This window comes from Charadrius vociferus, unplaced genomic scaffold (genome assembly GCF_000708025.1).
Source record: "Charadrius vociferus isolate BGI_N301 unplaced genomic scaffold, ASM70802v2 scaffold231, whole genome shotgun sequence".
NCBI classification, from domain to species: Eukaryota; Metazoa; Chordata; class Aves; order Charadriiformes; family Charadriidae; genus Charadrius; species Charadrius vociferus.
Window position 1 is genome coordinate 15,905 of NW_009647211.1, and position 25,555 is coordinate 41,459.

At 42.2% G+C, this 25,555-nt stretch overlaps 1 protein-coding gene across 1 annotated transcript in view; it reads right to left on the bottom strand.

Annotated features, from left to right (window-relative positions):
* Positions 1 to 1,671: 1,671 nt before the first annotated feature.
* Positions 1,672 to 25,555, bottom strand: part of SVEP1 (sushi, von Willebrand factor type A, EGF and pentraxin domain containing 1) — a 116,980-nt gene continuing 93,096 nt past the window's right edge. The window contains exons 40-48 of the mRNA XM_009895879.1: positions 24,493 to 24,648; positions 22,493 to 22,556; positions 18,353 to 18,526; positions 16,690 to 16,866; positions 15,634 to 15,804; positions 9,310 to 9,405; positions 6,448 to 6,543; positions 3,508 to 3,601; positions 1,672 to 1,888 (exon numbers count right to left, since the gene is read on the bottom strand). Coding sequence (XP_009894181.1) covers positions 1,858 to 1,888; positions 3,508 to 3,601; positions 6,448 to 6,543; positions 9,310 to 9,405; positions 15,634 to 15,804; positions 16,690 to 16,866; positions 18,353 to 18,526; positions 22,493 to 22,556; positions 24,493 to 24,648 — 1,059 coding nt within the window. The 3' untranslated portion in view covers positions 1,672 to 1,857. The remainder of the gene's footprint in view (positions 1,889 to 3,507; positions 3,602 to 6,447; positions 6,544 to 9,309; positions 9,406 to 15,633; positions 15,805 to 16,689; positions 16,867 to 18,352; positions 18,527 to 22,492; positions 22,557 to 24,492; positions 24,649 to 25,555) is intronic.

A 25,555-nucleotide genomic window follows, 5' to 3' on the forward strand; every position in this document is an offset into this window, starting at 1 on the left:
AAGAAGGTTGTGAGAGCTGAAACGACAACTCTTCAGCTGGTTGCAGCTCCCACTGGGAAGGAATCTACATTCACATTAATCTGATCCCCTAATGACTCCTATTCTTTATCTAGCTGTTTTTCTTTTAATTGGCTGAAAGCTTTTACTGGCTCACAACTTCGCTTGTTTCTTTCTTCCCCATTTCTGGTTTTGGGCTAACAGCCATCAGTTATGTGTCAGTATTTACTAGTGCCCTGTTACTGTAACTGTGAGCTCATTTTGGTGTCATATCACTTTCCTGTGACCAAGTTCATGCATGCATAAAAGGAAGGTAAATCTATAAAGGAGGGAAGGGTGGGGCAGGGTGTGCACACTCTTAATCCGGAGGGTAACGAAGCAGGAATAAAAAAAAAGGAATGCTACAGAAGGTAGAATTTATTTCTCCTTCTTCTTTCCCAGTGCTGACCGAAAGTCACAATTTTTTATTATTACTGGGAAAAATGGAGCTTCTCATCAATAACGCTCATGTTCTCACTCTAACATCTTCTTTCATAGATCAGACTTTTTGGTAACTGACAATAATTACCAAACATCTGACCTCAAAAAATGCATGTGATTTCCACCTTGTAATTCCACCACCCTGCTTAACCATAGGTAAATCTTAGCATCTCATTCTGTTAGAGCATGACTTAACGACGGCACTCAGGTGGAATCGGATCAACAGTGTGAGAAAGAGAAATCTGACAGCATGTGTGCTCTCAGTATCTCTCACTCAGCTGAGGACTTCTGCCTGTGTGCACTCAAGAGAGGCCTTTTCCAGTTCTCTGGGGATTCTGCATAACGTAAATACAGCCTTTCTGTAAGCAAAGTTTCACCTGTAGCCATAACTGGTGCCTTCTTTTTGCATCTTAGGGGCAGCCAAACTTTGGGACCCAAACCCCACGTATCAAAAGCATTCACCTGGCAGACAGCTGCTAGATGTGTATTTCATAATTTGCATGGGTAAGGGATGTTGGTTACAGGCAGGTGGTTAGTCCCATGGCAAGGGGGAAGCGCAAGGTTCAGTGGTCCTCCTGCTTCCCACCGCTGGATCTTGGATTTAGCTTTAGAGCTACACCTGAACTGCCTGTAAGCCAAAAAGCCTCAAAGGCTCTTGCTGGCTCGACTTGGTCCATCTTTCTCTGAATGACATGATGTTCTCGCATCTCTTTTACATTTTTTGATTATTTTACCAGTAAATCTCAGGTAAAACTCATGCTGATGCCTTCCCTTAAGTCACTCTCCAATGATGTTAATGTCACATAATATACATTACAGAATCTTCTTCATATGCCCACCAGAAACTGTGGTTACAACAAGGACTTTATCAGACGTACTTCTAATTTAGATCAACATGAGTTCAGAAATAGGCCCAATGCAAAGTTTAGCGGCTCAGTTAGCCTTAGGTAACTATTCTTTACTGTTGAGTCGCTGGACAGCAGTATGCTTTGGCAGATGGTAAACAGAATTGCCACATTCTGTTTAATCACGGTTGGCAGTATAGTATGATTTAATTAGCTGACAGTATGTAAGAAATGGGAGGGACTTCACTGTACACAACCACTTCCTCAGTGGACAGCAGGAAGCTTTACATTTGTATGTGTATGTTTGGATGGTGTGTGTAGCAGCATATATTTGATAATACTTTTGTAAATGAAAAATACAGAGGATTTCTTTAAAAATGGAAAGGTATAGTAAAAATGTATCACAAAATAAAATACAAAACAAGGGAGCTGGGGGGGAAGGGAAGCAATGGATTTGATTTACAATGCGTTAGATTCCAAGTCCTGGTGCCTAGGCTGAAGAAAGATATCTGAATGTAGAACTGCTCCTCTGATGCTAAAAAGGATAGAATCCAGCCTTCCGTTTCCTGCATGAAAAAACCCAAACAAAATATAATCAGTGCTGTACTGAACATGCCAAACAAGATCAGCGGTAAGGCACAAGAGGACACTGTCTGAAACAATACCAGGGATTAGAGCGCCACAGCTCAAGATGGCATATTGAGAGGGGAACAATGATATCTGGCATTTAATGTAAGTCATGGCTCATCGCAGAGTGGTTTGGAGCTAATCTTGTCCTGGATGCTGACAAAACCTTTTGGCCTTTTCAGCTTCCCCTTATAAATCACACCTAGTTAACCTGCAACAGCAAATCTTTGCTATCATGGCATTTACTCCTGTTCTGCCTGTATTGTTTTTGAGTCCTCAGCACAGCATCATACCCTGTGAAGAGCCACCAGCGGCTGAGGGCAAAGATTAACAAAATACAAAACAGATCTTGGTGCTTGTTTCTGTCCCCTCTCCTCCATCCCCCAGATCTGTGTGGAAAACTTCCTCTCAAACAGCTCTTGAAGGGATGAGCTGCTAGACCACAAGCCTGTAGGGCTAATGATCCACGCTCTCTCAGACTTCACAGTGCTGCACAGAGCTGTGGACTTGGACAAAGGTAAAAAAAAAAAAAAAATGAACGAAGAAGAGTCCAGTTTGGTAATAGCCTGAAACTTTGCTTTGCCTCAGAGAAAAACACTGTAATTTTTTGGCTGCTAAATCCACTGGACTTGGGCTTTTCTGCTTCATGCCCTAAATGGAAATACTATCAGACTTTAGATGTGTAGCTTTCAGTCTAAAGCTGGATACTATTTGTTGGCAGTACATTTAAATTGCTTCACTTAAGGCATCTACAATCACAGCTGACAAGTGAAAACTATTCATTTTGGACAACGTAATTTCTCAAACAAGCATCTTTTCTGTAGTTTTAAGATAGACAGTATATCAGAGAGGCAGGGAGGAATTTCTGTCACTACCTGTCCTGAAAGAAGAGTAGAAAAAATGTACAGTATCACAGGCTTTGTCTGTATCCTGGAGAAACATATTAATATTCAACTGTTATTTATTTAGCTCTCCAGGATAATGCCAATGTGTTCAGTAGGAGCCTGTGTGAGTTGAAGTATAAATATTTTTGCTAGCATGTGTTTCATGGCCCTTATTAATATTTCATGCGGAGAACTCATGCTGTGTGTTTTGGTATTGTATCTGATTCCTGGCCACAACAATATCATTACCACTCCACCTGCCTTCCCTCTTCAGGGTTGTAAACGGCTCTTTATGGCAGCGTGAAATACAACAGCTTTCCAAAGAAAAACTAACTAGGACCGACCTCGAAGCCAAACTCCCAATCTTCACAAGTTAACTTTAAAAAACAAGCTGCATTTAAGACTTGTAAATGCTGCCTCACATGGTGATGGGGCTCACTGATCTGAAAACCTGGTCCGCTATTGGCCCCATTAGACATGAAACAGCAAAACAAAACACAAGCACTGGTAAAACTCTAAAAGACAGCACATGTGAACCAGATGTAAGCCTTGGTGCTCTTGATGCAGCGACGGCACTGCCAGGTGATTTGAACTGGGACTTGACTAAGAGGCATTGATTTAGAGTTCAGTCGGGCGAGATTCAGCCTAGCTATGGGACAGCGAGCAACACTTACCTAGAGCAGTCGTGTCCAGTCCACGATGAGGGACAATAGCACCGATTTGGTCGTATGCACTTCCCACCATTTAAGCAAGGCAACTGGCAAACAGCTGCATACAAATAGACACATACAGAGTTGCGTTAATGAGCACACCCACAACAAGCTGATTAAGGAACAGGGCACTGAAAATCCAGCCTGCATTACTCTGTTAAAAATGGACTACTCCCAAAAGTACAACATTAAATATCAGCTGTGAGTCTGTCGTAAAAGATGGTTTGCTCTGGAAAGGGCAGTTTTAAAAGCACATCTCTGCTGAATGGGGTTTGACACGCCCTGCTACTTTTTCTATCTGCTGCAGTATATGAGCTGCATGAAACAACCAGTGTATTATTTTATGTTGCCTTAAAAATTCTGTTCTTTTTGCCTCAAGTTGAGGCAAAAAAAGAAATGAAGTGGAAGTAGGAGGAGGAACTAGAAGAGAAGAGCCAGAAGATCTACAGGAGAATAGGCCTTTTTTCTAGGAAGAAAATTTGGGTGTTTATTTGAAAGGAATGTGATAGCTAAACAGTAGCTGGGACAGGAAGACACCAGATGTGGTAAAAAAGCAGCATAAACAGAGAAAGTTAAAGTCAAAAAGCCCTTTACAGATCAACAGCAGGCAAGGAGTAAGACTTCACATGATGGCAACCTATATGGAGACAAGGAAAGGAAGCAGAGAATGACAGTAAGTTCCTGAAAGACACTGGATACCCATAGAAGGTGTGACTAGCTGGTACAGGGCATATGAATTAGAGAACTAACACTAGCCAGCCTGATAGGGTCATGCTGGACCAGCTGTGAAATGGCTGCATCTGCTTTTGGGTGACAGCCTAACCCAAAGATAGCAAGTAGCCAAACAAAAGTCAAAGGTTCAAGTCTTCCTATCAATTTTGAGACTGGAAGATAAAGCACCAAACAATTTACAAAACAGAGTTAGAGACTCTCTTAACAAGGTCCTTCAAACGCAGACATTTATATCACAGGAAAGCTGAAAGACATGAGGTCTTTTAAGCAGACAATGCCATATCTAGAGAACAAACCTAAAGATACCAGTGAGGACAAATGCTGGGTAATATTTTTGCAAGGAATATGCATCAGGAAACACTGATTAAAATGGAATTACAGGAAATGGAAGTGAGTAATCACAGGAATACGAAAGGAGATGGAAATACACTACTGTGATTCCTCTGGGCCAAACACGAACAAACAATGTCAGGAGGTTATACAGATGGACCATCCCTGTGCAATTAAGGGCACCAAGTTTGTCATGTTGAAAATGACTTCTGATTCTGGAATTAAGTATGGGAATGAAACATCTTTAGCTCTCACTTTATGCACATAATTATTCCTGTGAGACCAGCAGTTAATTTAAATATTTTTCATTTCACTTTGGTCTGTCATGACACAAGGTCAAGACAAGTAAGTAAAATGAGAAGTGGTTTAATAACTTCATACACAGTGGTTACAAGCTTTTATGAATGGGGTTTGACACAGAGGCAGTTGCTCACTGGAGCTTTTCTTTTTTCGCTACTGAAAAGCAAGTCAGCCTGAACAGATTTGAATTTTTGGCCCAAAAGTGAAAAAAGCATCTATCCTCCTCAACCACCAATGCTGTTATAGCTGTAAAGTTTGTGAAATATGACAGGAAATGATGCATTATGTGCTAGGCAAGTGTCCCTTCAAAAGACAGTACTTCTGAGTTAAAATGTTCACTCTGGAATTTCAGTTTGGTGAAGGGTGTTTGGGTTTACAGTACATCACAGAGCTTATCCTCCAGACTCACTATTCTCATCAGCTGAAAAAATAATATGAACATTCATTAATAAAAGCACAACTTCCTCCCCCAGTCACCCAATCAGCAACTCCAACGTCTTGCTGGAAGGCAAAACCAGGCTTTCATGCTAAGGCCCTGTTAACAATGAATTAAGGTGCACCTGGACAATAAAAATACAGTGAACAAGCTGTAAATAATTTTAAAAAATAGTTAGCATTTATTAGTGGTTGAGATTTAATAATGATTGAAAGACATTTCAACGATCACTCAATTGCTATGAGTTCTACTGGCTATTTTCACAGGGACAAGCCTTTCAAAAACTGACATTTGTTTAGCCTTGATGTGGAACCATATATCCCAAACTTGGGTTCAAATATTATCCCTAATTGCAAATCAGCCTCATCTGACACAAGCTGACTTGCCAGGACACAGGTCTGGAGCCTAGAATCACTCCCCTCACTATCCCTCGCTATTTCGGTGTGCTACATGCCCTTCAGCCTCAGTTAGGTGCATGTAAGAGATCTAGTAAAATGCAGCACACATTAAATTTGTTCAGATAACTTAGGTGATACCTAATGTAAGGTACCCATGTACCATGTATATGGGTACCTTACATGGGTACTACGTACCCATTAAACCCAACTATCCTTAAGCAAATCCTTGCTTTGCTCTGCCCTCTTGCCTAGCTCAGCGCTCAGGCAGTAAGTGGGAATCCCCCAAACCAGACAGCTATGCCGTGAAAAACCTCTCTAGTACCTCCAGCTTGTTTGTGTGTTTAATGGTGACCTGCATGTGCTGAAGATGAAAATGAAAATTCTGACTCTTCTTGGAATGGACAGTCTAGTTTTATTCTCCTCTTTGGAAATCCTCTCTTCTCTGTAGTGCTTTTTGCAGAGAGCACTCTTGTGAATGCTCTCTGTCCTTTCTGGGAGCAAACTTTTCTGAGGATTTAAAAGACTCACCAGGGACTACTCTGAAAATAGTTTGCAGCTGGGGACATCAAATCCTCCAGGAATATTATTGCAGGCTTGGGTTTACCTGTGAGAAGCTTAATAGTTCTACAGAGTCCTTAGTGAACTGTGCTAGGTATTGATAGTAGAGTCACAAAAAGTGAGAAAAAATACAGGTGAAAGGAGTTTTACCCATATGGCAGCGCGATCCAGTCCATCCAGGGGGGCAGTCACACTGGTAAGGGGCAACACAGCGACCTCCATTGAGACATGGCAGAATGCATATTGCTAAGGAGAGGAGAAGAGAACCAGTGAAAAGAATTATCTCCCATGAAAGCAAAGAATAAAGTGTGCAAGAAAAGAACGTATGTTTAATTAGAAAGTCTACTTCCCCTTGAAATGTTTGCATGCAGTATCAGCAGAGTTAAGTAGGGTCTACCCACAACGCATGAGCAGCAAATACGACTGGCATGGCAGCCAGAAATGAGAAGGAATGATGACAAACAAATGGACAGACTGAAGCAATTGCTTAGAGTCCTTCAGGTGCCTGTAGACTCTGTGCTCACTGGAAACGAGCAGGGCTGTTTGCCTGTTTCTTACGCGTAATATCCACTCACATTGCTCACTTCTGTGACAGTGGCTAACAAAATCAGTTCATGCTTTAATTACAAACAACTGGATTGTTTGTGGGTCCCACAATGCAACATCCAAACCAAGTTATCTATGCACTGCCCGTAGAAAAGCACTTGGTCTGGGCCAGTGAAAACATGCTGAGACAGGTGACACCACAAGCTCCCCATGGAAAGACAGCTTTGATACAAGCCATTTTGGGTGCAAGAGGTTGACTGTGGCTGGAAGCTTTGGGGAAGAAAAAGCAGATACCAAGCAGCTGATGGCCTCAGAACTGAGCACCAATCAAGCTATACTGCTCCTGTGAGCAGATCTGCAAAATTCTCCAATGTGCACACTGTTCACGACTTAAGTACCTTCACAAAACTACCATCTCCACTACCCTAACAGAATGAAGTAATGTGTGAACATGCTCTAATAAGAGCAAGAGTTGAGCTGGGTCTCAAATTTGGACCCTCGAGTGGCACTTCCAATGAAGTTTTATACTGGGAGGGTGGATGGGCTTTGCAGAGGACTGATGCAGAGGTTCTTCCTCTTCTGCTGCACAGCAGAGGTCAAGCTGAGCAGCTGCAGTCAGCCTGGATAAGGAAAGAACAATGAACTTCCATGGAGCTCACAGGACTAACCCATATCACCAAGAATTACTTGTCTATATCATTAAACTAGTAGTGCTCTGCACGCTTTTGAGTAGTTAGGCCTGTCTCAGGACAATGAATCTATCTTGTTATCTGTGAAATGTACTGTGAACTACAAGGTGACTGAATTCTGTCAGAGCTCTGTGGCCTCACCTGTGGCCTGATACTGACAGATCAGTGCTCAATGCTAGCACTCAAAAATCCCTTTGACTTTCAGAACAGGCCTTCAACTCCAAAGACTAAACCTGTATTTTCTGTTCACCGGTGCACCTTGGTTGACAAGAAATGCTGCAAAACTGAGGTGGCATTAACCCATTGTGGGAATCCTTTTCCTCTCTCCTCGCTACCTATGCCAAAGTAAACATTTTCCTCATACAAGAAAACAGGGTCTGAGTTGCAATGACAGATCAAAATGACTGGGGACATAAAATTTGTACTCTGGTTCTGAAGAATGCATTAAATATCCTTACTAATGGTAAGGTAAGGAAATCAACTGTCGCATACCAAACACAATTCTGCCAGACAAAGGCTCAGCCCTCTTCTGCTGTAACTGAAATGCATAGGGCTGAGTTTGCGTGTCTGGCTATGGTGGTACTGACAGACACAAAGAGGGACAACAAAACAGGGGCTGTGTGAGTGCACAACATAGCTGCAGTTTCCGTAAATGCAGAAGGACAAAACTTGCTGAACTACTTCTCATTCTGCATCTACAGCTAATTTGTGCCATGTGGAACTGACACTGCCACAGAGAAGACTTGAAAGCTGCAGAGATAGATTCAGAGGACGCTGTAAGATGTGATACATCTACCTAGCAAAATGCGTGAACCACATTCCTCTCCATGAACTACAAGAGGAGGTGCCACATCTTTTTGTAGGTCTCCATGTATACTCGGAGCCAGTGACAGTGACAGTGACAGTGACACCATGTCAGCTGCAGGTGTTCTTGGACATACTAAAGCTTTAAGTCAGGGCCATACTGAGTACTAAATACAGTAAGGGTACTTTCTTTTTCTACCCAAGTAGACCTGTGCCTAACTATGTGTACAGTAATAAGGCTTCTCATGCAGCAGCTATGCCAGCATGAAAGGGTTAGCCCTCCGAAATTACTTGTGCTAAGACCATCATGAAGAAAATGGGGAACATGGCACAAACTGGCACCCTCAGTGTCACCCAGGGAATCTCTGATAGACCCAAGAGTCAGATCTGTCTCTTTTCAACCAGAGCAGATCCAGTTCTCTAACTATTCAGAGATCAAGGACACAAAAAGCCAGCCCAGAATTTGTGGGGTACAGATACACAGGTCAGGAAGGACAGCATTGAAAAGGTGATACAGTTGTATTATTTGAACATGGATTGATCAGGTTCATAATCACAGACTGAGAAAAAAGGAAGCCAAGAAACAAATGCAGCCAGCAGCAGAACACTCATATCTCTTCTGTTCTAACCCCTGTTCTTTCACCCAAACTATTACAGGTTGCTATTAGAAACAGACTTTGGAGAACTGAAGCAGGATGTTCTTCAACCATAGTAAAAGAGCACCCACAAACAAAATCGCATCAATTAAATAAGTGCTTGTTTTGGTTTGGAGATGTGAGGGGATGGTCATTTGTCTAGAAATAAGCAACCAGTTGGTCCTTTCTGTTCTCTCTAATTTGTCAAGAACAATAAAGTAATGATTTTTATGGTTTCGGCTCTTATGCCTTTAATTTTCCCACCTGGTTCACTGCAGAAAATTCACTAGTCTTCTGTACAACATCCTTAAAATTACACTTAGGGGTGATATACATACGCTCTTCACAGAGACGACCCATCCAGCCATCCGGACACGAGCAGGCATTTGGTCGCTCACAGATGCCACCATTCTGACACGGGAACCGACAGACAGCTGAAAACAATACAATTTCATGACAAACTCAAGACAGCTAATCAGAAGCTTAGTTATTCAGCATCTTGCACAGATCTTCGCACTTGTAAAGTTTAGAGTAGAACAAACAAATGTGGTGAGGCTCAGAAACATAATGACTTTGATTTCAAGGGCTCCACCATTTTCTGGCTCTGTGTGTCTGACTAGGTACTATGAGCAAGAGCATGGGAACTGTTAAGACAATCAATCACCTCTGTGCCTGGGAAGGTCGTGAAACAGATCCTCCTTGAAGCTATGCGAAGGCACATGGAGGACAGCAAGGTGGTTTGAGACAGCCAGCATGGCTTCATCAAGGGCAAGTCCTGCCTGACCAACCTAGTGACCTTCTATGATGGAGTGACTACATCAGTGCACAATGGAAGAACTACAGGTGTCATCTATCTGGAATTCTGTAAGGCCTTTGACATGGTCCCCCACAACATCCTTCTCTCTAAATTGGAGAGACATGGATTTGACGGGTGGACTGTTCGACGGATGAGGAATTGGTTGGATGGTCACATCCAGAGGGTAGTGGTCAATGGTTCAAAGTCCAGATGGAGATCGGTGACAAGTGGTATCCCTCAGGGGTCTGTATTGGGACCAGTACTGTTCAATACTTTCATCAGTCACATTGACAGCGGGATCGAGTGCACCCTCAGCAAGTTTGCAGACACCACTAAGCTGAGTGGTGTGACTGACACACCTAAGGGTAGGCAGGCCATCCAGAGGGACCTGGACAGGCATGAGAAGTAGGCCAGTGTGAACCTCATGAGGTTCAACAAGGCCAAGTGCAGGGTCCTGCACCTGGGCTGAGGCAACCCCTGCTACCAACACAGACTGGGGGAACGAAGGGATTGAGAACAGCCCTGAGGAGAAGGACTTGAGGGTACTGGTGGATGAAAAGCTGGACGTGACGAGCAATGTGCGTTCGCAGCCCAGAAAGCCAACTGTATCCTCTGTTGCATCAGAAGTGTGACCCACGGGTAGAGGGAGGTGATTCTGTCCCTCTACTCCCTCTTGTGAGACTCCACAAGTACTGCATCCAGCTCTAGAGCCCTCAGCACAGGAAAGGCATGGACCTGTTGGAGCAGGTCCAGAGGAGGGCCACAAAAATGATCAGAGGGCTGGAGGACCTCTCCTATGAAGACAGGCTGAGAGAGTTGGCGTTGTTCAGCCTGGAGAAGAGAAGGCTCCAAGGAGGACTTTATTGTGGCTTTTAAGTACTTGAAGAGGTCTACAGGAAAGACTGGGACAAACTTTTGGCAGGGCCTGTTGCATAAGGACAAGGGCTAAACTAAAAGAGGGTAGATTTAGACTAGCTATAAGGAAGCAACTTTACAGTGAGTATGGTGAAACACTGGAACAGGTTGCCCAGAGAGGTGGTAGATGCGCCATCCCTGGAAACATTCAAAGTCAGGTTGGACATGGCTCTGAGCAACCGGATCTAGCTGAAGATGTCCCTGCTCATTGTGTGGGGGGTTGGACTGGATGACATTTAAATGTCCTTTCCAACCCAAACTATTCTATCAAAAATTGTCCATGGCAAGAATGAAGTTTTTAGTATAGTTGGGTTAATTATTTGGACAATGTTTCAAGGCTGATGCTATGCTTTATCTGTTTTTTCCCACTCACTTTTGTAAAACAAAACCAAAAAAACTCCACCCCAAACAAAAACTGCTACCCTTTTTTTCTCTCTCTTCTAAATTAACTCTGCCTCACTTAGCATTCATGCCAACTGGTGCTCCGTGGTTTGCACACCTGTTAATAGGCACCTGAGCATAAAAGTGAGAAATTTGAAGTGGACTCTATCAAGCTAGCCCAATATGTGGCCTGGACTGGACAGGCTTTGGACTTCATCATTGTTTCTATGACATTCCACCGTATCTTGGCTAATATATCCAGGGAAACCCGGACTACTTCAGAAATTTTGGTGGCAAGCTAAGTACAAACATGTCAGACTTAAAGATCATTGGAGGAAGTACAATCCTTGTCATGTTGGGGTACATACTATATATAGAAAATCAAAAATTGTGGCTTTGAGACAATACTACAGAACAAATAAGTAATCAGACTAACTTCTAATTAGTGGTAGTTACGAACACAGAGCAACCTCAGCAAATTCAGTGTGACCTGCTAATTGCATCCTATCTTTAATTACTTACTAGGTGAGCAAAATATAAGTTTAGGCTTTGAGTGTTTCAGATCTTGTTCAATGCTAGTATTAAATACAAACAGTGGTTTAACACACTGAAACACTGTTCAGACCTGAGCTCCACATTGGAAAGAATGCAAATCTTCCCCTGATAGAACTAAACTTGAGTCACTCTTGCAGCTAAGCCATGCCAAGCTGCAAGCCACAGCTTGGAGTCTGTTGAAATGAAGCCAAAGCTTTTGCCATTTTATATTTCAATCTCAAGAGCCTTCCCATCAAATGTCAGCTGATGAGAATGGGAAGAGACCTCAGGCCCTGGCAGGTTCACAGAAGTTGCAATATTTTAACAGGTATTTTGAACATTTTTTCTTGTAAAAATATCTACGACTATGCAGATAGCTTGTCTCTGGGTGTTGATGAAAGCAAAATAGTATGCCAACCAGACTTCCTTTGTTCAATGAAAAATTATGAAAGTTGAACCAAAACCCATTTAAAGCTTTGTGTGATTCACACCACTTGAACAATATCCCATGATATATGTCCCAATGTATAATGGGATGGGAAGTAAAAGGTTTCTGTGTAAATGATATCCCATGTTAAATTCAAAGTCCATGAAAAATAGTCTCTGAAATGTATTTTCTCTCTCTGTGTCAATGGAGAAGATGCGGATATTTCATGAGTTACAGAAATCGCTTTGGATGGCAACCCCATCCTGCCGAGCAATCCAGGATCTTGGGCAGAGATAGGCTTTCCCTGGATTTCTGCCCAGGCCCTGGTTGTGAAACTGAATGAGTAAGACAGTATCATCCTTAAGTGTTCACTTGTTATACACCAATTTAGGCAGGCAGAGACTCCGTGTCTGTAGCTGTGGGGATTATTCTTCACTTGACAGACAAGACTAGAGAAAGGCTTGGGGCAGGAAGTTAGGCTGGGATCTCATTCTCTTTTTTAGCTATTGTAAAAGCAAGCAGGGCAAATGCAGTCCTGATGTGCTGGGAAGAGAATGGGAACTATTAACTGTGACTTCAGTTAGTGGTAGCAGATCTCACATCCACGGTATCAGTCTTAATCTTTGAGATCCCCTTGTAAATCCATGCCTGAGAGTTATCTCCACAGGACACGAAAGCATTACACTACTGCAAGACAAACATGGTTAAGAAGAGGAAAAAAAAAATTCTGATATCCGTCCTCAGCTTTGCCAAAAAGCTTTCCTGTGGTTGCAAGTGAACAATTTCCTCCATGCCTCAGCTGCCCTTGCATAATGCTTTTGTTTGCTGACAGAGTATGAACATCTGGTTGGCAGCTCCACACTGACCACTCCCAGTCAGCAAGATGTGGACAGAGGGCAAATAGACGACACAGATTTTAGACCATTTCAGACAGAAAAAATTGGAATCGGACAAGCTGTGTGCATCTGTGCAGCCTGCTGAGTCCTGCAGGTGTTTACGACTGGCAGATCCAGGCTAATACTTCTCACCCCTGAAACTCAGATCAGAATCTGGCCGGCAACCTCTAACCAGCAGTGATTCAGGCAAGTGCAGCTGTGGTGAGAGCTCTCCCAGAGAAGTTAATGAAGTCTGCTTTTTAATTATAATATTTACGTTAACTAACCTGTTCAACCAGGCAAGAACGTTTCAAGCAGGCTTAGGACACATTAATAATCAACTCACAGAGCCAAAACCAAGAAATGCAGCATGAATCATTACAAAGAGTGCTTTCATGTCGCTTCTGATGTAGACCACAAAGGCTGCAGTCCTGTAGGCCTTTTGTTAGGCAAATCCCTCAAATGAATTATAAAGCAGTTTTGAAAGATTATTTTGACATGTGTCATGGAAACACAGGTCAGTCCTCTCAGAAGCATCTTTCGTCCTTTTTAGTTCCCCTTTTAGGTGAAAAGAGGGAGGGATATTTTTATTCCTCTCCCTTAATACAGCAAAAGACAGGTTATTCTGCTTTGTTTTCCTGCACTACACCCTGATCATCTGTCCACCTCATCACCTCATTTTTTGAAATAATTTTCCCTAATACTTATTCCTCTGAACAGTCTCAGTAGACTCCATGGTGTTGCAAACAGGACACAGGTTTGACAGTGCTTTGCAGATCAGCGCTTCCAGGTTGCTAGTAACCAGTGGCAAGAACCTCTCCTAGCAGAAAACTACAGCCCATGGCATAAAGTAGCATTTTGTGTAACTAATAAATATTAAATAAGAATAAAAAGTAAAGCTAGCAATATTAAAGGGGCAGCTAAGTGTTACAATCTGAAGACATAATATGCAAATAATTTTGCTAATGAATTCTAGCTTAGGTAGAGGAGCTATTATGTAGAGATCCCTTGAATTCTGTAGCCATTACATTTTAGAAAGAAACAACAAGATACTTGGAAAACCTTTCAGAACAGGTTTCGTGCTTTTGGAATGTAAATTTCTAACAGGTCTTTTGGATACCTCTTACATCTGAAGTAACTCAGGTGCTTTCATGGTAGATATTCTCTACTTGGCTACTTGACAGGTGATTCTTCATGGCAATGGCAAGCTGTGGTCACATAACCAGGAGAAACCTGTTTTTCAGGAGCAGCTTCTCTGTTCCTGAAACATTCAGGAGTTATAAGCCCACTTCTTTGGCTCTGGGTTTCTTCAAAATGACCTACTGATCTGTGATTTTTAGGCCAGGCAATTACAACTATCAGATACAGAATTTTAATAGAATGGCTGCTTTCATAGAGTAGGGCAACCCATCTTGTCTAGGTTTTAACATTCATAATATTTTGCTGCCAAAATTCATATAAAAAAACTGATGAGTGGACCCTGATAAGTAAGGCTTAGCACAGCATAGAATCCCCTACCTCCAAAGGGCTTCTGACCTAAACAGAAACTTGCCAAAGAGGGAGGAAGTATTGTTGCTTCTATTTTTGACAGAGGGAGTTGAGACTTGCAGGAGGAGAGGCAGACCTGACAACTCTGGTGAAGGTTCTGATGTTCCCAGATGAGCGTTCTGGCACCTTTACTCTTCTGTGAGAGCTCTTGAGCTTAGTGAATGGGGCTGCTTGTGACTGGCCACTGGTGTGACCTTAAGTTTTTTGCTTTTAATACTCACATTTCTAAACAAAATACCTAAGGCTCAGTTTGTAGTATGGTTGCTGTTACACCATCTGAGGTAAGACTTCAGGATGCAGCTAACTCATTGCTCTATAGCTACCCAGCAGCAGAAGGCTCATCCAACTTCTGATGTGGAAACAGCAAATGGTCTCTTACATCAAAGCCCTGTGACCCTGGAACACTTTTGCTATGCCATATCCTTGGTTTTAAGTTAGGGTTTGAAGATGCTTATATCTGTTTTTAACTATGTAATCATCGCTTCTGTGTTTTGTGCTGGTTTCCCCCATTTTCTGTTCAAAACTTTTATTTATTTGAATATTGTGTGTAGAAGAATTCATTCTGTAATTTAAACAAGTGAATTTTTTAGCTCAACAAAGCAAAAAGTGACATTTTCCTGCTGGTATGCCAAGGGTGGAAAGGCTAGACTTTGTCTTTGGTATTTTGTTAGAAACATGAATTTTCTGCAGTACTTAAGTGTGTATTATTTAGTGAGCTATATCAACCTATCCTTAAGGATTTTATTGCAAAACAATTTTCAGGAGCTGCAGAGCTCTAAACACAGTGAGAGACTAAGTGCCCATCGGTCTTTTACTTTTGTTTTTCGCAGTGCTCGACCTTTGACCATAAAAAACTGGCAGAGTTTATCTAAAACAGCTCACCATGTCAGAAAGATGACTAATTCTGTCACTTTCTCAAAAAAGATGTGAGGAGAGAGAGTCTTAGGTGTGGGATACACCATTTAGCAAAGGAAGCTGTAAGATTAGGAAGGTATAATGAGAAAAGTTGTGGAAGCCCTCCCTTTCACTTGGAAATAAAACAATACCCTGCAATTTAAATGTTCTGGGTGAAACCATGACTGCACTGAAATAAGAAAAATTTCGCTTTCATTTTTATTGCAGCTAGGGTGACACCTCTGCTCTTATGGCAAGGTAACATATGCTTCTGTACATAAAAATGACTTACCTTTGCAGGTAGGTGGTGTTGTCCATGTTCCATTTTCTAAGCAAATACTCCGCAGGGGCCCCTCCAGCATGTACCCACTGTAGCATGAATAGGTGATCATGTCTCCGTACTGATAGAAGCTACCACGAATCAGAGCATTCTCTGTGTGAGCTGGGGGGCCACAAGATATCTCTAAACAAAAGAAATCATCCAGAGGCTGGTAAGCTGCAATGCCTACATCTTAGTTTCCAACCCTTGACACAACACTTTGCACAAAGGACCTGGGAGGTGCCAGAGATACACTTCTGATTGGAAATCAGTAAGAAGGACTTCTTCATGGTGCAGACAGTCACAGGGACAACCTGTATGTACACCCAGTGAGCAAGAAGATGGCCAGGAACTGCAGTTTTAGGTAATGCAACAATGGCTATATCCACCATATAGACCAGAAACTTTCAGATGGTCCCAAGATATACATGAGACTGGGTTTGTAGCATGAGGTGATGTCCTTGTCTAAACTAAGCAATATGGCTTGCAAGAAGCCAAGAAGCTTTCAGATATGCCTGCAAAAGGACACTATGTGTTCTGTTAGTGTCAATAAATACAGTAAAAGGCAGCACCTCTCCCTACAACCCTCATCTCATCACCCATAATCTCAGACAATCATTCTCATGATATTTAGGGTACCCAACAAACAATCCCTGCTCCAGTGCTTTGCAAAAGGTAAATTGAGAAGAAAATTACAGTAGGGCCTAGTAGATAGTAGGATCAATGCTCTTGGGGCACCAACCCACATAGATATATTCTGGATCCTTTCAAAGAAACAACACTGTTAGAAAGAAGAAATAGCTCTCTGTACAGCTTCTTAGGTTGCCTTTATGTGCCTTAATCTCTCAGACTGACACATCTCTCCAAATGGCAACAGCAGACAAAAGCTCTCTTCTTCTGGAGTAACTGCATCTAGGTGGAGAGCTGTGCTGACATGTCTGTGCTGTCATGCTCCTGTGTGATACAGTTATGGTCACAAGCCCTCTGGAAAGTACCAAGCCCCTGCAGAACTGTACCTCATGTACTTACTTTCACACTTAGCTGTTGCTGGAGTCCAGGTCTCATCAGGGTTACAGGTGATCACAGACTGCCCTTTCAGTTGGTAGCCTTCCCTGCATCTGATAGATACGTTCTGTCCAACATAAAAATCCACTTCGGACAGAAGGGCATTCTCTGGGATTATGAAAGGCACAGGACAAGGGTTTGCTGTTCAAAGCAAGGGTGTGAGGAAAAAGGAGAAGGGAGGAAACAGGGATGGAAGGAAGAGAATACTTTAGAATAGTTTCTGAAAATATCAAAATCAAATAATATGAAAAGCAATAGAAATGGATGCATCACACAAGTCCAATTTGTAATTTGATGTAAAGTTATGAGATTTGTGTCATAAAATAATAATAAAAGGTTTGATTGTCTGCTGTCACATGGCTTGCTACCATACACTACTGATACCAGTAGAAGATATACTAAGGATTTAAGTGGGGAAGATCCTACTTGTTACTATCAAACCATTCTCTCTTGTCCTTCCTCTTTACCATAAACTTACTATAAAAAAAAGGCCAGACCTATCCTACTTATTTTTCTGAGGGATTGGACCAATAAAGAGCAGCAAAAATCCAGGTGTTTGAGTAGAGACTTACAATAATATTCATTAGAGTTTAGAATTTCTCTGATAATCTTATTTATTTCTGATTGTAAGCTTGCTGAGCTGTTTTTGCATGGTCTATTGATCTCATAATGAATGTGGAAAAGGCTGGACTCTATATACAGTAGAGATTGATGCCAGTTTCCTGAAAGTAAAAACCTATGAGTCCTTGTAATACAAAAATTAAATGCCTCACTTAACCACTCTAAGACTACAGTAGATCTTAAAATTAGTTACAGACACATACAGCAACAAGGAAGTCTATTGTGGATGTGTGTGCACAGCACACGTGTGTAAGGTGCTACTTCACAGAATTGTAGAATAACTCATACAGCCATTAAGTCCAACCTCCATCTCAAAGCAGGGCCAACTATAGATCAGGGGTTGCTCTGGTACTTAACCAGCTGAAATCTGAGTATCTCCAAGGATGGAGATTCATGTCCTCTCTGGGTCCCTGTTCCCACGTTAGGCTGCTACAATGGTGAAAAGTTTCTTCAAATACTTAATTGGAATTTTCTTTCTTGCACCTTCTGTCCATGCCTCTCATCCTACCACTGTGTACCTCTGAGAAGAGTCTGGCTTTTTTCTTTACATGCTCCCAATAGTCAACTGTAGACAACAGTAAAGTCTCCCTTTTGTCTTCTCCTCCAAACTTTTCCCTCACCTGCTCCTCATATATCAAGTGATTAACTACAATTGATTCCATTTCTTGTCAGCTTTCTGACTAAAGGGAACTAAGAACAACACAGCTTTTACTGTCACAAAAATACACTAAGACAAGTTAATGCTTTAGCATATCTCCGTAACTGGTCCCTTTGTTCCTCTGTAAAATGGGATGCACACGAACAAATCTCCCAACATAGTCCAAACCAACTTTTTAAAAGACAAATGACAAATTCTGCTTATGGCCATTCCAGAAGAAAATTACAGTACATTTCCACAAAGATCTGCAGAAGTTGCTCTCATTTACTGTGAGTTTAAATGAAGAGCAGCCTAGCTTTTAGTGCTTACAAATTGAGATCACTTTTTCATTACAAAGCAAACACACACGTTTACAGAGAGGCAAGGGATTACTCCATCTTCCATCTCTTGTGCACTCTGCCGCAGGTTCCCCTTCCAAGCTGTATCCCCTCTCGCAGAAATATGCTATTGTACTGCCAACTGTATTGTTTTCATAAATTGCCTTCCCATTAAGCAAGGAAACTGGAACTTTGCATCTGGTCTCTGCAAAGGAAGAGCTCTCATTAATTCATCTTGATATTAGACCTGGACTTCCAACAATTCCTGAATTACTCACACAATAAAGTAAACTACTTTAAAGTAGCAGCCACAGACTAATAAATCATTAAGAGTACTGAGGAAGAGTTCAGTAGCCCTCAGAAGGAAATGTGGCCAAGCTAGAGAAGGAGCTCCTCCCAGTGATGGAAAAAAGCCACAGCCACCCGTTTTTCAGGTCAGCAAAATGTGGCAGTGCTGGGGAGGAGACGAATGGTTCTTTCTTGCCACTGACAGATACCCCAGAAACTTGCAGCCCTTTGCTCCTTCCTTTCTACCTGACAAGATGAGATGCCTGATGGGTTTGGTGCAAGATGCTGACACTTAGGTTAGTAACTGCCCCCAGCAAGGTTCCCAGCTGTGTTTCTGAAGCCAGCAGGCAGACAGTCCATGCTGAGTCACCACTGCTACACAAGAGCCTGTGTTCTGCGTCCCGTTTTCAATTTGATTTTCCTAGGTGGTCTGTGTAATGGGATGACTGAATACTAAACTATCAGACAGACACAAGGCTCTCAGGCAAGAGGAAGAGAGAAGCTGGTGAAGCGGCTGTGCTCAGCCTTGTTCCACAGGGTCCTCTTGACATCTGTTCAGCACTGCTAGTGTGTGACTTCTTAGGTGCCTGGCTAGGTACCAGAGACCTCCTTGCTGACATGGATGTCCCCTATCAACTTTCCAGGTTGCTACTATTATAAGGTCTGCAAAGGATTAGGGCACTGTAGTGCATAGTGATCTGTGCATTGTGCAGTTGCCCAACACTGCATCTTACGATCCCTAGCCCTCATGCAGTTTTCATGGCTCTGGTAACAGGAACCTAACATCTGCCTTGAGTGGAAGATCATTATCTGTCTTACTTTGATGAAGCTGTCACAGCCTACTGGTTCTCTCTGAATCTGTGTGTGCAGCTGGGTGTGGAGACATCAACACGTCAGCTACATGTAAGAATGCCAGGAGCAGCTACGAAAAGCAAGCAGGATGCTGGGTCTAGAGGCTAGCTTGGGAGACCTGAGGTATATGCAGCAGGGACAAGAACAGCCTAAAAGGAAGTGCAATGGGAAGTAATGAAGTAGTGTGTGTCTGTGAGTAAAAGAAAAGTGTGAAGCCCAGATTTTGTATTTTCATGGCAGAGGCCAGGAATGGAGAACACTCATACTTAAAAGTTAATGATACTGCAATTTAGTAAGCTTCTATATGCTTTACATTGTGAACAGAGTCATCCAACAATACCGGCTATCTGTTCAAACTTGGGGAGAGGATCTTAAGTTTTTGTTCTCTTTTTGTGTTGACAGCCTTGTTTCCACCCACTGCTGCCCACTCCATATGACACAGACAGCTCTTGCTCAGCACTCTGCTTTGCTGCATGAGCAGGAGAACCTACTGAGGGAGCACCTGAAAGCAGTGATTTGCAAAATATTTGCATCATGTATTCATGGTGTTTGTTCATGTGAGGAATGTGGAGGTTAAAGGCTGAGCTGTTGAGACTGTCCTTTGGGCCCAAAGTTCAGAGAAAGAATATCAACTTAATAATTGACTACAGAAGGCCACTGGGAGAAAAGTCACTTGCCCTTACAGTCCATCACTTTTTGTTAGGGATTTGACTTTCTGAGATGGCAAGTAACCCCATCTCTCATTAAGCTTGCTAAACTGCAGATTAAAACCTTAGGAAAAACAATGTCTAAGCACTTCTGGCTTGGTAACAGGCAGTGCTCATTGTGATGCATTTCATTTTTCAGGCACCATTTTTAATGCATGTTACAGAATTGATTCCCGAAAGCGACTCAATCCTTGGATCATACGATATGCATGCATTAGGGAGGAGCTATTGCTTATCCCAGATTGGAAAGTGCCAGGCCACGAACTGAACAGTTACCTTCACATAACGGCAAGGGTTTACTCCAGCTCCCATTGGCAAGACATGTGATATTCTGGGGCCCAACAAGATGGTATCCAGAGTTGCACACAAAGGTCACATTACTTCTGTATGTGCTTCCTGTAGAGACAGCCTCTGCTTTTTCTATTGATGGATACAGTCCACAGGTAATTCCTAGGAAAGGAGAAAACTTTTTTTGTTTTATACAGACAAGAAAAGCCATTCTATCTGTTACACACTGTCTGACACCTCTGTTCACACACTGAATTACTGGAAAGACAGGAAGAAAGGAGCTGTGAAGTATTATATGGAGAATGGTTATACAATGCCTTGCCTGCCCTCTCTCCTGGGGTTCAGGCTGCAGACACCTGAAAGAATGTGCCCAAATGTCTCTGATGGTGTTGTAGCCTATGAGGTCTGTTCAATCGAAGTGATTCAGAATATTTCTTCTGAGCAGGCCAGAGGCTGCATTTGCAGTCTCCTTTGCTCCCTGTACAGTGGAAGGTCATCTCAAGATGTCCCCAAGAAAAATGACAGTAGTTAAGTGTCCCTGTCCCACACTTACTGTGGCAAATAGGCAAATTGGTCAAAGGTGAGAGAGAAGAATGCAAGGGGTAGGACTATGACATCACCATGAGAAGGTGGGAAACAATTTATTGGTAAAGACTACAAAATCCAGGCATTTTATTTAGGAGTTGTATGAAATAAGTCATAAATCCTTCTTTCCATACTCCCACAATTAATCATCCTTCTGCTGCACAGAGACCTATGATTTGATCCTAGGGTGCAGAGTCGTGATCTCCAGATATAGAGTGGCCAGGATATATCAGCTTTGGCATGGCAGAGATGAACCACCCAACACATGATGTCCAAGGCCCTGCACACCACAATGCAAGGCAAATAAAATACAGCAGGCCACACTCCTCCCCTACTGACCTGAGCACGACTTTATGCTTGTCCCATTTTAATATGCCAAAAGAAGCTCCCACCAGATCAGAGAGAAACGGCCAATGAGGGTTCCTCTTCTGGCTTTTCCTCTGGCTCCATCTGTTACAGCCCCCCAGCTGGAGTGGGAGACTGGGAGGAAGCCAGCAAAAGCACTCTGTTTGTTCCCTGACTCTCCTGGAAAACTGCCACCATGTTGCTCTGCTTGCTACTTACGCATGCATGAAGGGGCGGAGGGGCTCCACTTCTTGTCAACGTGGCAAATCCTTCGGCTTGGTCCCTGTAGCTCAAAGCCAGGGTCACAGCTGTAAAAAACTTCACTGCCAAACAGGAACTCCTCTCCCTGAACAGATCCATTTTCTATCATGTCTGGGCGTCCACATGATACTCCTATAACATAAGGTATATGTTCCAATCAGACATAATGCATATGGCCTGTCCTGTTCACAAGTCCTGCACAGGTCTTACTCTGAGAAACAGGAAAAGAACACAGTGTTTGTCTGGGCATTCCCAGATATTTGCCCCTGAGTAGCAGAACAGCATCATGCTTGGTGCTTCCAGTTCCTGCAAAAAGACAGAATCTATTGTGGCTGTGCTGGCAGGAAACCTTGGGAAATTCCACTGTTGCAACTTACAGCCAACAGCTGAAGTTCACACAAGTATTTATGTAGACAACTCCTATTTCGGCAGTGCAGTCAGCGGGCATCAGACATGTCACAAAAGTGAAGTACCTTTGAGAATGGGTATCCATAGAGTTACATTTGAGGATGCTAAGTACCTGTGACTCCTGGCAACTAACATGTTCAGAAGTCCTCAGTAACCCCAGAAATCATGTCCTCAAGTGTCAGAACTATTTAAACTTGGAAGTTGTTTGCACAGCTTTCTTAGGGATACAGCAGCAAGGCAGAAAGGTGCAGTGATTTCCTTCACAGCATTACCTGTACACACCAGCAATTCTGCAACTCCTCCAGGCTGTTATCAGTGGTACTTACAAAAAATTTTTAGGCAAATGCAGACAGTATGAATTATAAAGCAAAATGAACATTGGTGTTTTCTATTGTGTAAAGTCAATCTCGACCAACATAAACTCATGTGGAACGTACTTCTGCACACTGGCACTGTGCCACTCCAAAGCTTGTCTTCTTGGCAAGTCCGTTCTGCATCACCCTGTGAAACAAAAGGAACTGCTCAAAGAACAACTTCACTTATTCAACTCTTTTCTCCCATTAACTCTAGTATCCAGCAAGGCCAGAATGTTTTCCCTCCATATGCAACCCCATGTAAAGAGATAGTTAAATGCTACAGCCCAAGCCTACTAGCAGAGTTTATGGTAGAACTCCTTCCTGCAAAGTGATGGGTATTGTTTATAAATGAAAAGTTTGTGGGGCCAGTTAGTCAGTTCTCTTGTCCTTCTCCCTGGAGTATCATCTTTCTTGCCAGTTTTACCACTCTTGTTCCCAGGAATGTGTTCTGTTAACAAATTTTCTCCTTCTGGAACTCACAGAAAATCTAACTAGCATTTTTTTCAACAACAGCACAAGCTTGTGTTTTATAAACATAATGTACTGATTTTGACCACATCTCAAAGACTCTTTCTTTAAAGGTGCTTATAAATAATGTTATTTCTTTCTTGAGTAAAGGCTTTATAGCCAGTCTAATAGCCCGGAATTTATTTCTTATTTTATTGCAAGACATGAAAACAACATCTAAATTTGTCCCTTGAAGTAAAGTACTTTCATTACAAAGCAAACCCACTGACAAGGGAAGCTGTTTGACATGAATGTTGTATGGCATCACACCCAATGGACTTTGCTTCCCAAGGGAAAAAAAACAGGACTTCTCTTCAACAGCAGGGAGACAGATTGACGCTAGGTGGCGAGGCTGGAGTACAAAGCTGGGAAGGTACTTTTTACTGCATGGAACCACTGGCTTATTACCTCCAAAAATTACTTGAAACAGCAATTCTACCCACTTGTCTAAATACCAGCCCACCCCTCCATCCCCAGTGATATTACATATCTGGCAACATAATGTAAATAAAATTTATTGTTACCTAAGCATTTTTTAAACAAACTCTCCTTATTTTTATACTGAATGACTGAGTGAATTCACTTCTGACTGGGTGAATTCACTAGCATGAAGTTCTTAATTTATTATTGGCATTACGGCAGTACAAAGGAAGGACAACACTGCATTCTGCTTGGTACGCACAAAACACAGAGTTAAGAGCCAGCTTCTGTCCTGGAGACACCTCACCATGTTGTGCCTCTGGACACCACTGTGCCCTACTCTGCCATCACCTGTGGATGGTGGAGGTCATGCTATGTCACAGGAACATACTTGCATTTCTGAATTCACTGCAGCTTTTGAAAACACACCGGAGACAGCTCTGAATTGGCTAGCCTGGGTCCTGATAACTGGACAGCAATGCTGCTCCAGAGCTCAGGTGGGGTTAAGAGCCCAATGCTCATAATAAAAACATGGACAGGAAAGAACTTTGTTCCCTTCTCCATCATGGAATAAAGCTGCCATTGAACATACTGGAATCTCTTTGCCTTACTAAAACAAGCGACATCACTTTCATACTATCTAGCAATGTCACAGAACTGAGGGCAGTGGGGTTTATCAGGAACTTTGAGTCTGAAAGGCACAATGCAGCAGATATAATGCTTGGGACTTCATGAAATCGAGGTAAGCATGAAGTCTTACTTTGGCCAGAGAACCAGTTCAAGAGAGCAATACATGAGGAATTAACTCTTCCATGATTTATGGTCACAAGCATATATAACACTGTATTTGCAGAGGACTGAAACAATCCTCAGTTAAAAAAAAACAACTGAAAGTTATCTGCTGAATGTGTATCTCTGAACGGGATGCTTATATTTGCTTCAATTACACCCTTACCTCATTCAAGGACTATCTCAGACATACCAGGAACATTCTACAGACAATAACAACAACAACAACAGGAGATATCCAACTTCAGTGACAGTTAAGGGAACATATCAATATGGCCAAGACATAATACATTCTCACAGTCATCATGTAAGAACTGAAAATGACAACTAAAGGTTTAGAGTGCTTGAGATTTGAGCTTGCTTACTTGTAATTCATAGCCAGAATCACATTTATAAAGAACCACGGCTTCGTAACTGTATTTAGTGCCAACCACAAATCCATGCTCTGGAGACTCTGGGGTCCCACAGGACACAGGAATGCAGATGTCATCAGAAAACGGTGGCACCCAAATGCCACTTTCCTGAAAAATAAATGTAATTAAAAGTGTGAACGCACCACTTCATATGCTTAATTCATATCTAACTGAAAAAGTTAGGAAAATCATAGTAGAAGCATCCAATGGCTGTGGGTGTACAGATGTGGTTAATGTAATATTATCTGTGCAATCCTTAATAAAACTCAGTAATTTAAGTAACACTTTTAAGATGTCAACACAGACTGGAGCTCAGCTTTGGCAGGATTGTTCAGTGCGACTTACAAGACAGAAGAAAGAAAAAGCAAATGGGGAAATACAAGTTTGAAAAAGCCAGTTCATTTGTAGAAGGTCACCTAATAGCTCAGGGAACTCATCAGGAGAAGAATGAAAACTACAGCTGCCTGATTCCATGTTCTGTACTTCTCTCCTGGCTGAACATCTAACACCATGGCTAAGTGCTTCACCTGCCTTCCCATACTCTCTAAGGGAGGTCTGATACCTGAAGAGACACTCATCAAACACACCTACTCCTACCTCCGCAGATCTTTGAAGCAGCAGAATAAGGGGAAAACGTTTCTTTATGAAGTGCTGATTCTGCAAAACTATGCATGCTCAGCTTGTCTCATATGAGTAGACTTACTGACTTTAAAGAGTCTATTTACAAGCTCAAATCAAGGTTGTCCACAACTAATGCAACAAGAGGTTACTAGCAGAACTAATGAGGATGTTTGTTGTTTAACATACAGAAGATTCACGTTTCTACAGCTGCACAGTGGATTAAAATGTGTGCTGCCTGTTATTCTGGAGAAAAAGCTCTGCACACAGTCTCAAAATACATTAGAAATCTTGGACATATTTTTTTAAAATCTCAGACATGATTTACTCCCTGAAATGTGATAAAAGGAATTAGCATTAGTTTTCAATGGAAGAAGAAATCAATAATTTCTAGTTC